At 40.8% G+C, this 13,010-nt stretch overlaps 1 protein-coding gene across 3 annotated transcripts in view; it reads left to right on the top strand.

Moving 5' to 3' along the window:
* The first annotated feature begins 818 nt into the window (after positions 1-818).
* The window catches only part of USP13 (ubiquitin specific peptidase 13), a 1,684,661-nt gene continuing 1,672,469 nt past the window's right edge, over positions 819-13,010 (top strand). For all 3 annotated transcript variants that reach the window (XM_044070383.1, XM_044070384.1, XM_044070385.1), the window contains exon 1: positions 819-1,260. In XM_044070383.1, coding sequence (XP_043926318.1) covers positions 1,150-1,260 — 111 coding nt within the window. In that variant the 5' untranslated portion in view covers positions 819-1,149. The remainder of the gene's footprint in view (positions 1,261-13,010) is intronic.

Raw genomic sequence — 13,010 nt, forward strand, 5'->3', positions numbered from 1 at the left:
GTTAGCCAAACATTCCACTTATACTGTGCTTCTGAAATCATAAGAAGATTGAAACATGCATGTCCATAGCTAATGGGGTTTAGCTTTAGTGGCCTGAATTTGTCCATTAACAGACTTAAAAAGAAAAAAGTCACGGGCATTCAGAACAGCCATATAGCTGAAACACCTGATGCCCCTAAGAGGTAATTTGCATATATCCTTCAACATCCTCTTTTTTCAAGTGGTTTTAAGGAATCGCACAGTGAAAACTCTAACTTGGCTAGGATTTTCTTGTAATGTTTTACCCAGTCCATGGACAGAGATAATTCTGATCGTTGCCGACTAATGTCATATCATAATTTACCTGCCAATTTGCATTTGAAAAGATTAATTGGTGTAGTGTCTTTGTGACTGTTGGGCAATTATGCCCATGTTTGTTTCCATTTTAAAGCACAGGTTATCTGTTAATACCTTTAGTATACTGATTGCTAAGAGATCACTTCTTCCCGGTAACGCAAAGGCTCACCTCAAAACTACTATTAATATATTTATGTATTCTAGTTTATTAAACTCTTCTAATCCAAACACAGTACCACACAGTGGGGATGATTTACATTTTGAGAAAGCAGCTACGTTAAATCAGCTTTTATAACATTCTGGTAAATTCGACACCGTTTAAATAAATTCACACTGCTCGGGACCACCGGATAAGCACCCTACTTTCAAGAACCCGGGCAGGGGTTGCCATCCTCAAAAAAACACTATACAGCCACGCGTTTTTTTTTTATTTTCATTTTCTTGTTGTTTATTAGCACGTGCAGTACATGGGTTAGGGTCCCAAACTGTAATAGAAGTCGCTTCCACATGTCCGTCTATTCTAACTTCAGATGAGTGAAAGTGCTAAAACATAAAATGACGCCTTAAATGTCTGCAGCTGTTATAAGCTGATCACCACTCAGCCATACGATGGCTTGAGTCTTCCTTTGAACCTCCTTCTCTGGTTCACGTCCCGAAACGTCAGTTAGCCCCCATCTGGTCTTTATGCTGGTGTGAGTTTTCTTTCAGATTAAAAATAGCTTCACCGTTTCGTACTTGCTCTCTTTGCCTGCTGCTGTGTGAGTAGAGTAACATACAGCGGCAGCATTGTTTGGGTCTAACTGGAATGCGAAGATGGCTGCAGACGTGGGAGAGTTGCTGGTCCCGTATATGCCCACCATCAGGGTTCCTCGATCCGGAGACAGGGTTTATACAAGGGAATGTGCCTTCTCTTTCGACTCTCCGGTAAATTCTCTTTGTGACTCCTAACACGATTTTTAAGCTACGCTGTTATGGCTTGTTAATGGACTTGATTAGTGCACGTGAAAAAGTTACGTAGCTAGAGTATTACTTTACTGCTTTTATTGTTGTTAAAGCGTATACACGCAGGTTCAACAAATTATCATCGTTAAATTGGTGGTCTGTGTCCCATAGAGTTAATTTTCAAGAAATGTGTATTCATTGGTTGTATGACACACGTCAGTTGGGGCTACTTGCAGAACGAAAGAAAAGATGTTAAAGTGAGATTGAGTGCATGAGATTGGGTGGCATCACTGAATGCCCGAGGGGTAAGGGTTCCTATAGAGACGCACTTGTCGGCAAGGTTTTTATGTTTGCTTTTGGGTTTGAACTGAAGTACTCAAGGTTTAATTTAAAGCACCCTAATCTTTTTTATATGCGTGTTACAGTTTTGCTGCTTATTTACAGCCCAGGTAGAGGTCATATGCCAAGAGTACATAAACCTCATCAACAACTGGATATGGATATTCTATTTAGAACTATACTTGTTTTGCAGCAGAGCAAAAATGGCATGGAGTAGTAATTCAAAACAATTCCTCTTAACTGTCCCTGATCTTGATTTAAATTTTAGCTCTGCACTTCTTAACCTCTCCTAAAACTGGTGACTTTTGAAGAAAAGGTGGCCAATTACACTTAATAAATAATGGCAATAATTTAAAGTTATAGACTTTTTTTTTTACTTCCGAAAATGTATAGCAATTCATATTCTCTTATCCTGTCATTGTCACAAGTAAGTATCCCTGATTGACTCATATTTCTTTATTAGTGCTTATAATATTTAAGGGCCCTGATTGAGTCTTTTCTTTATTTGTTCCTGATTCTATTGAGATTTATAGATCAGAAAGTAGTGATGCCCCCCCCCCATCATCATTATCATCATCACCAGCATCTGAATTAAACTGATAAAGTCCCAGGAACTGTTGAACCATACTATAAAACAAAAATAATGTAGCAGAATTAGGCTTCTGGGGAACTTTACACATCAATTGAAAAGATTTAAGTGCATCTTTCCGGAGGAAAAAAAAATAAAAATACTATGTTACCTATCTGGGGTGAGTTCTGAATGTGAATGTATATTTACACACACACACACACACACACACACACACACACACACACACACACACTAGCCTATTGACTATTTAACTTGCAGAGAAATGTCATAACTCATGAGTTGTTGCTGCATTAAAAAAGGAAGAGCTAAAATGTAGCATAATTTGTTTTTTGACAAGGAGATGTGGTATTTCTGTAAATGGTAGTTAGGGTTGTTATCTTTTTAGGTGCCCAAAATGGGTCACCTTTCTAAGGAAGCATTAATTTTTAGGGCATACAATACCTCAACCACTGCATACTATTCAACTTCACTTTAATAACAAAATAGAAGCTCACCCTTGTAGAATTTGAGTTGTCTGTTATTTTGTATTACATCGTAGTGTTTCAGATGCAACTGTTGAGAATACTTGGGCAATATTTCTTGTCCCCAAAATATCAAGACATTTTTCTTGTTTTTTTTTTCCTTTACATGGAAAGAGCTGCCCAAATAGGGACTGTCCTGCATAAAGAAGGGACAGGTGCTAACCCTGGTGGTAGTAGGATACTTGCAAACTGTTTTGGAATTAAATTAGTTTGTGTAATAAAGTGAAGTTTTAACATTGTCAACCTAGTAAAACTAATGCAAATGTGTAGTCTTTAATGGCTTAAAAGTTTGAACACGTTAACTTGAACAAGTTTAACTTAAATAAGTTTAAAGGTGACTCAGCTGTCTGGTGTTCGTCATGGCTGTTGAAGACTGGTTATTTTTAACCTCACAGTTATGCAGCTCATGTGACACCAAGCAACCTTTCTCTGTCTGTCTTGGGTCTGGCAGTAGTTGCTAACCCCCTTTCCACAACAAAGGCATTTGAGAGAGAGAGAGAGGGAGAGAGTGAAGCTGCAGATAACATATTTTACCTTTCTCAAATTTTTTTAGAAATTGATTTGAATTTTTTATTATAGGAAGCAGTAGGCCATAACAATATTGTTTTATTTGTTGCCTTTGCCGAGTTTGTCATGTAGAAATAAGATGAACACAGTGGTGTGGATACTTAATTTTAGTTAGAATTCATGTATTTAGTTGATCTTTAACAGCTGACACATTTGTTAGTCTGTACATTGTCACAGTTCCCAATCAAGTTAATTAAGCAGTAATTTAACAGTGGCTACTGCACAATCTTTTCAAACAGTGGTGTTATTTAACAGTGCCCTTTACATAATATTTGCAGTATTTTTGAAGTGCATGCTGCATAGTAATTTTAGTTTATTTTGGGAATGTGTATGTACTGGGATGCATATGTTGCAGCATGATGAGTTTACAGAAACTGGAAGATGTATGGGGAAGCATAGTAGACCGAAGAACTGATAACTGACTCAATTGTTTAAACACATTTACTTTACAGCAGTTTTTCTAGAGCCTGGAGTTTGTTGTGCAGGTGACCCTGCAGACAGACAACAATGTCCTCTTGTATGTATTTTCCAAAAAAGCTGACATTATTGCGTAGTGGACAAGTGAGAACATGTCTTCTTAGTAACTACTATAGTTTACATAATATTTGCAGTATTTTTGAAGTGCATGCTGCATAGCAATTGTAGTTTATTTTGGGAATGTGTCTGTACTGGTGTGCATATGGTGCAGCATGCTGAGCATACAGAAACTGGAAGCTGTATGGGGAAGCATAGTAGACTGAAGAACTGATATCTAAATTGTTGGTGATATTGAAGTGCATTAACCCACCAGATGCGCAGTAGCAAGCCCTGCCTGACACATTGCAATGCAATTAATATTCAGCATCTGTGCCAAAAGCAACCCAATGTTTTATTGTAGACATTCACTACCAAAAAAGAAATGTTTTACTAGGGGCATAAAACTAAAATGCCTGTTGTACATCACATTTCAATCAGTCATTCGGGCAGAGTTCACACCACAAAACTAGTTCTCTAAATGATACTGTTATTAATGGCTGAAATTGTTTGCAGTACCAGCACTGTTGCACAACGCTTGTTCAGCAGGGGGTGTGGGGGGAGCAGCGGGGCCTGCCCCCCTGAAAAAGGAGAAAGTAATAATTTTGACGAAGATGGAGTTCGTTGTGTGCATGGATTCCGTGTCAATTATGGTGTATTTACATATTGAAACCCTGCCCGCCTCCTTGTCAATCAAACAGACTATGCCCATTCGTGCGTGAACTAACTGGTGGGTTAATACACTTCAATATCGCCCAATTGTTTAAACACACTTTTATTTTACAGCAGTTTTTCTAGCGCTTGGAGTTTCTTGTGCAGGTGACCCTGCAGACAGACAACAATGTCCTCTTGTATGCATTTTCCAGCTGACATTATTACTCAGTGGAGAAGTGAGAACATGTCTTCTTAGTATGTACTATATTTCTGCGTGGATGTTGGTTGGCGACAGTTCACAGTAAAGTGGGTCTAAAAAGGAACCCACATAATTATATGATTGTTAGACTTGCCTGAATTCCAAGGATAGCCATGGAAAAGATTCTGGGTGATAGGTTGATTATGTTCCCAAATACTGATTCTTCTGCTGATTTGTGAAGCAAAGTGGTCTACAATCAAAAATACTCACAGCCCAGCTTGATTTAGATCACCAGAAAGGTGGGCAAAGGAAAAAAGTGTGGATGTGGAGTTTCTTATTAGGAGTAGATAGGGAAGTAAAAGGGAATGCTTATGGGTCTCAGAACGGTGAATGGGTTGGGAAGTGGCATATGAAGAGCAAAAGTTGGTTCCCTGCGCAAGGCTCAGCATACGTAGGCATGGAGGGTTGCCTACCAGAGAGACATGTGGTGAGTGACATTGTGGGTAGATAGGTATCAGGTTGTGCACTATATAGGGTACCTGCAAAAAGCATAGACTTGGTAGTGTTGACTTTTAACAGACCAGAGCAGGGAAAGGATATGGGAGATAATCAATTTTTAATATAATTGTGTTATGCAGTTTGAAAAGACAGTGGCAAAGGCCAGTAGGATGCTGGGATACATTGTACAAGGAGTGGATTCTTTAGCTGCTTTCTATTATGTGGAACATAATGGTACATCTGAAGTGTTATGTACAATACAGATGCACAAAAATTAGGATATCAAAAGGCACACAGCATGGAGTTTCCAAAACAGCGAAAGGTTTAGATGTGTATGTGAATGTAATGTGTGCATAACTCTCAAGTGTAAGTCATTATGAAGAACATTCCTTATTTTGAGTCTGAAGTCCAGCTTCCTTATTTTGAGGCTGAAGTCCAGCTTCCATGTTTTTCCCATTTGTTTGGCTTAATGAGTGGTCAAGAGATTTTGTGTGTGTGTGTGTATGTACGTACATACATACATACACACACACACACACACACATATATATATATATATATATATATATATATATATATATATATATGTATTAGAAGAGAAATGGGTGAAAACTACTTTGAAGGCAGACTTGAAGGGGTAGAATTGAAGATGAAGTATAGAAAGAAGAGAACAGGGCATGGGTGGCAGCTGAACTGTGACCATTTTTATGTAGATTTGAGAAATGTTAGGAGAGAGTGCTAGGGTCTAGAAAGGTATTGTCTGAGGTAGTGGTACTTCTGTAAGTCATCAGAAAGGTTCTCCTTTAGGACAGAAGAAAGAAAGAACGGTACAAAGTTACTGAATGGCTAGCTGCATAGGAGGCAACTTGCAACACTCAGACACACTTGACTAATCCAGGATAATCTTTTTTTCTGGAAGTATTTTCTCTTTCCAAAATTAAAGTATATTACAATTTGGGGATGGTTTGTGGATAGTACCATTGCCGGCTATGGGTGTCAGTGTACCACCCTACTGTTCCTTGTGCTAATTTAGTAGCTGTTGTGTTTTTCGTAATAGCACTTGTGCAAGTTATTTAGATATATATTTAAATCTATAAAGAGTAGCATTTTTTGTACAGCATTTCAGTTTTTACTAATGTGCAGTTGTGGGGTTACTTACATTTTGAGAAAAAACACATATGGTTTATGACTGTATTACATAGGCTTTTGTTGTTGATAAGGTAGAGCAGTTATAACGTTACACTGCTTTTATTTTCTTAAGTCAAAAGAGATTAGAATGCAATACTTGCACTTCTAAGTGCCACTGGCATGTCTGTCAGAGAGCGGGACCCAAGTCTTTTATTTTTCATATTTTGTTGCCAGAGGACTATACACTTACTTGGAATACACTAATTTTAAATAAAGTTGAATGTTGGTAACAGCCTTTTTATTTTATGCTCTTTATACGTAAAAATAAGGCAGCAGTTGGAAGGTTTATTTTGGTATAACAGTGGTTTTCTCATTCAGATTCTTTGTGATATAGTACTATATATGCTATATGTATGTTTGTTAATAACCAGCATGTTGTCCTGATGTGTATATATGCCATATGTATGTATGTTCTACTTCTTTTTACTCTCATGTAATGTATTGTAATGTGGAGCTTTTCTCCCCGGGCCTCCGCTGAAAATGGACCTGTGTCCAGTCGGACTTTCCCAGTAAACAAATGTAAAATAAATATTAATTTTATGTCAGCATTATCTTATGTTAATGTTGCTTCTACTGTCTTATATACTCTGTACTGTTTGTGTAATAATTTCTCTGCATGTAATTAAATGTGGAGCTTTTCTCCCCGGGCCTCCACTGAAAATGGGCTCATCTCAGGCCCAGTGGACTTTCCTGGTAAACAAATGCAATAAATAAGTAAATAATGTGTTTCTGAGAGAGAATTGTTTAAGGTCATTGGCTGACTGAGGTCACGTGGACTACAGCTTAGACTAAGCACCTCATTGGTTCTTTTGAGATTTCTTTCTTAAAAGCTGTCTCAGGTTTCAACTTTCTGTTACCTAAGAAGTTCAGTTGTGAGTGTTCTGCCATTTCACACTGAGCTTATCGAAGGAAGGACACTGAGGAAACTCGGAGCTTCTAATATATAACATTAAGTATCCTGTTTTTTGTTTATTTTGTTCTTTATTTCTTTGTTATTTATAGCACTTTGTGTACTGTGTATTTTTCTAGCTAGTTTCACTGTGTGTGAGGTATTAACTGGAAATTGTCCACTTTTATTAAGCATCTGTTGGGTTGTTTGTTTCTGATAACTTGTTGCAGTTAAACTCTTTTTTTTTTCTAGAGGCTCCTTTAGCTGTTTAAAACTTTCATTTAAAGGCTCACTGCTGCTTTTCAGCTGTGAGAAACATTTCTGCAGTTTGTTTCCCACCCTCCCTGTTGGTATAGTGTTTTTATAGTTGGTGGCTTTGCAGTTGCCTGCCCCTAGTGTAAATTTGATCTGGGACCCTCCTCCCAGTCTAGTGTCATTACCTCATTCTACCCAGTACAGGGAGAACATTTGAGAAGGCTAATCAGCTTAGTTTCTGCTACTCCTTTCTCTCTTTCCTTTCTCTCTTTCCACTTAAATTGTTTTTTATCTGCTTTTACTGTATTTGTGTTTCTTCCTACTTTATTTTGCTTTTGTGTCATCTTAAAAGTACTCAATTGTATTTATTACTGCTTGGTGTAACTCATTATAAGCCTTTTAGTTTAAGCACTTGGGCTTCAGACCAGTTGTTTTACATTAAGAAGGTTTGTGGTCTGCACTGTAGTGGCAGAACAGGTAGCTTACATCCTTCTAAGTTGGGAACTGCTGATAGAGGGCTCAGTGTCTGTTATTCTAAAAGTGTATTAGTTCTGGTTTAAGCACTTGGGCTTCTGGCCAGTTATTTTACATTAAGAAGGTTCATGGTCTGCATTCTTGTGGGAGGAGAGGCTGGACTCTGCCCTTCTGAGCTGGGAATTTCTGGTTAAAGGCTTATAGTGCCTGCACATTTGAACTGCTTCTTACTGAAATTGGTACATCTTGTTTGCTGTAGCATAGACTAGATCCAGGCCTGCTGAATCTAGCTTTGTTTGTATAACGAGCACTAATCCAGGCATTCTTTAAAGTATTCAATTGTATTTATTACTGCTTGGTAGTAACTTGATTAAAGTATAGCTATCATTCTAAGTCTTTTGGATTAAGCACTTGGGCTTCAGACCAGTTGTTTCACATTAGGAATGTTTGTGGCCTGCACTGTGGTGGCAGGACAGGTAGCTTATATCCTTCTAAGTTGGGAACTGCTGATTGAGGGCTCAGTGTCTGTTATTCTAAAAGTGTATTAGTTCTGGTTTAAGCACTTGGGCTTCAGGCCAGTTATCTTACATTAAGAAGGTTCGTGGTCTGCACTCTTGTGGGAGGAGAGGCTGGACTCTGCCCTTCTGAGCTGGGAATATCTGGTTAAAGGCTTATAGTGCCTACATATTTGAACAGTTTCTTACTGAAATTGGTACACCTTGTTTGCTGTAGCATAGACTAGATCCAGGCCTGCTGAATCTAGCTTTGTTTATATGCTTGTTTGTTTGCTTGTTATTTCCCTGGAACGCTAATTCCACCTAAAACGCGGCTTTTCAGCGCTTCTGTGGATCCCTAGTGATATCTACATTGCTTACTGTACTTATTTCCTTGTTTCACTTGAAAGAAAGTTACTGTTTGTCGTTTTTGCATTTAAGTTACCTGTAACACATTGCATTTGTTACCTGGCACTTGCTCACTAAGTCAGCACTAAAAAATTAAAAGCACTACACCCTCACAAACTCCCTTTGAGTACCTTGTTCCCCATTGGCACTTTTTTCAATTATAAAGGAATTCCCAATACTATTCTAGCATGTCCAAAGGTCAGTTGTCAATCTCTTCTCCAGTCCAGCTGGTGAATCTGGGAATCTTGAGGTAATGTTACAACTGCCTCATGTACACAGACAACCCTCTCCTCCTCGAAACAAATTCCAACACGTGAGAGATGCAACCATATAGCCAAACTGGAGGCTAAGCTCTCTCAACTCAGTACTGGCGTAACCAGTCAGGAGGAGAAGGAAACCACACTCACTACAATACCAGTCTCGCATAGACCTACCATGACAGCAAACCAAACACATAAACACACAAAAACATACTCGGAGGCTCTAAATAAAAATCTGCCTAAGCAGCAAAGACCTCCATAGCAGACACCCAAGCAACCGCTACCCCAAAACAAAACACGTGCAACACATAGCTCACAAAGCCAGTGTGCCGAACAGTCACAGCCCTTAAGGCTAAACAACACACCTGATACACTTGTAATAGGTGACTCTATTGTCAGGCACACTGACGTCCTGCTCACCAGGCTGAACAAGGAGAAGGTCATGGTGAGCTGCCTGTCAGGTGCTAGGATCCGCCACATAACACACGCACTCAGGTCACTCCAAGGCAAGTACAAATATGACTCAGTCATTGTCCATGCTGGTGTGAATGACCTGAGGCGTACCTCCCTGGACTACATGAAAAGAGACATAGAGGAGCTCTCTGAGCATGTAGCCCAGGCCGGTATGACCCTGACCTTGAGTAGCATCTTACCCTCACCAAGAATGATGCCACAATATGAAGACAAGATGATCAATTTCCACAATTGGCTTAAGTATTGGTGTCATTCAAAGGGGATCCAATGCCTGTCAGCCTGGGATGACATGCTCAACAAGCCATGATGCTTCGCTTGGGATGGCTTGCACCTGTCACCCCTGGGCTTTCGGATATTGGCAAAGGCTCTTGCTACCCCCATAGTGCCTTTTTTAGGCAAGGCTCAAAAGACAAACCCACCTCCATAGGTATCACAAGGGATAAGAAACTAAGAGTAATGCTACTCAATGCCAGAAGTCTAAATCTCAAGATGCACGCACTAGAAACTCTCCTTGGCATGGAGAACATCGATATCTGTGCAGTAAATGAAACCTAGTTCAATGCTCCCGAGAGCACCCCAGCATTACCAGGTTATACCTCATACCATGCTTTTTGGCCCCAAAACTTAGACCGAACCACAAAAGGAGGGGGAGTATCAATATTCGTCAAAGATACCCACACCTCCAGGTTGGTGGCACAGCACGAAGCATCAGAGACTATCCATGTACAACTAACAGTGGGTAAAACTGCCTTCCAGTTTATAGCCTGCTACAGACCACCCTCCCAAACCCAGGAACCCCACTCAGCCTTCCTGAGAACACTGGAAAATATGAAGGTCTCTCCAAACACCATTATATTGGGCGACTTCAACTACCCAAACATAGACTGGGAGCATTACTCTAGCTCCAACACCCTAGCCCAAAGGTTCCTAGAATTTATAAACCCAAATGCTATGGAACAACTTGTTACCACTCCCACAAGAGGGGAAAACATACTGGACCTGATCATCACCAACATGGGGACTCTATGCTCCAGACCAGAAGTGTATCCCTCACTGGTAAGATCAGACCATAAACTAATCTCACTGGATATTCACATCCCGACCCCACCCCCTTCCCAGAAAACCACAGTGAAAAACCCCTCCTAAAGCAAATTTTACACTCCTCAAAACTGAGGTGGAATCCTTCAAAGCCCCCGGGCCTGTGGAAAATACGGCCCAGACTGCAGAATCCTTTATAAACACATTCTATGAACATCTTCAGGAATGCATGGATCATGCAATCCCAAATAAAACCAAGACCCGATCCTCCAAAGGCAGACGTCCTGTCTGGTGGACCCCAGCCATAAACAAACTATACAATAGAAGGAGGAAGCTACTACATGATAGAGCAAAATCCCAAAAGGGGAAGGCATCTCTGATCAGTATTAGCAAAAAACTATGGGCACTCATAAAATCGTCTAAGGCCAGCTTCGAGAGAAAAATTGCACAGGACACTAAGGATAATCACAAGGCTTTCTTTAGTTATGTTAAGAACCTGGGTGGGAATTCCCAGATATGCTAATAATTAGTCCAAAATGACAAAAAATACACTGAACCCACAGACATTGCCAACATCCTAGCCGACAGGTTCAACGCAAACCCCCCCCTCCCCACCAAAAGGGCGAATATCTATCCCAGCAGAGTGCTGCCCCCCTGACATCTCAGATGCTCAAGTAAGAGCCGCCCTCTCCAAAGCAAAAAACACAGTAAGAGCCACCCTCTCCAAAGCAAAAAACACAGCATCAATGGGACCAGACGGTGTCCCGGGCTGCGTTCTACATGAACTCCAAGAAGAGCTAAACCCAAACATAAAACTACTGTTCAATCTCAGCCTTACTACAGGATATGTACCCAAAAAGTGGCGTACAGCAACAGTGGTCCCTCTCCACAAAGGTGGTGCCTCAACGGATCCTGGAAACTGTCGCCCCATAAGCCTGACTAGCTTGGTCTGCAAAGCTATGGAAAGGATCATCATGGACCTCATAAATAAAGATATTGGGGACCTACAGACACTGGATCCTACCCAGTTCGGCTTTAAGGGCAGATCCTGCCTCTTAAACCTGGTCAATTTCTTTGAAACAGTCACCAAGGCCATTGACAAGGGGAAGGTGGTCCACACAGCCTACCTGGACCTCGCAAAAGCCTTCAATACAATACCCCACTCGGGCATTATAGCTAAGCTCACCAGCTTAAATATAAATCCCTATGTCACTAGATGGGTTGCAAACTGGCTCAAGGACAGAACCCACATGGTTACAATTGCTGGAGCCATGTCAGACTCCAAACCAGTTAAAAGTGGCATCCCACAAGGCTCAGTCCTGGGACCTCTCTTGTTCGGTATATATTTCTCGGAGGTGCAGGCAAACACGGAAGGACTGTGGCTGACCAAGTTCGCAGATGACTGCAAACTGGGTGCCATAATCGACTCTCCAGCCGACACAAGCATCCTCCAAAAGGGCCTCATAGAAACAGACAACTGGTGCCAGAGCCATGGCCTCAAGCTAAATGCCAAAAAGTGTATAGTCATCCCCTTTGGCAAAAACAAAGTGCCCACAAATTACCACATAGGTGGTAATCCATTAAGTACAGAAGAAGTAATTGGGGACCTGGGGACCCAAGTTGATAGCAATCTCTCATTTGACAACCACGTGGCCAAAGTGGTTAGAAAAACATTTTATATAGCCCACCTAATCATGAAGGTATTCACATCTAGATCAGGGGAGGTCATCGTGCCTCTTTACTCATCCCTCATCAGGCCCATAATTGAGTACAATGCCCCTTTTAGGATGTACCTTACCAGACACCTGCAGCAACTGGAAAGACCCCAAAAGTACCTCTCCAAGAGGATCAAAGGGCTCAAACAGATGCCATATGCTGCCCGGTTAAAGAAACTCCAGCTCTACTCAGTGGCATACCGCCTGCTCAGAGGCGATCTGTGCCTGACGTATAAAGCCATGTCTAACCCAGAATTAATGGACATGCTGCACCTCAGAAAATCCAAATCCCATCGTGCTACGTGCTCGAGAGACTTGAACCTCAGCACTGAAATAAATAGGACATGCTGGAGGGGCAGATTCATAACCCAGAGGCTCCCTTCACTCTGGAATAAAATCCCAGTTCAGGTTAGGCAGAGTCCCTCATTGACTCTCTTCAAGAGGAATCTTGATGAGTGGATGGGAGATCGTAGGTTTACCCCGGGTATCACTTCTGTGTCACTGTTAGATAGAGGCACAGTATGCTAACCTCGAAAAAGGGCATAGCAAAATTAATTTAAAATGGGTGGCGAAAGCCAAACACACTCTGGCTAGGCTTATAAATGCCCTAGGGCAGATAGCCTGGTATGAACCTATGACTGATCATGCATTTTC

This window comes from Protopterus annectens, chromosome 4.part1, assembly GCF_019279795.1.
Source record: "Protopterus annectens isolate FY-2018-M chromosome 4.part1, PAN1.0, whole genome shotgun sequence".
NCBI classification, from domain to species: Eukaryota; Metazoa; Chordata; order Ceratodontiformes; family Protopteridae; genus Protopterus; species Protopterus annectens.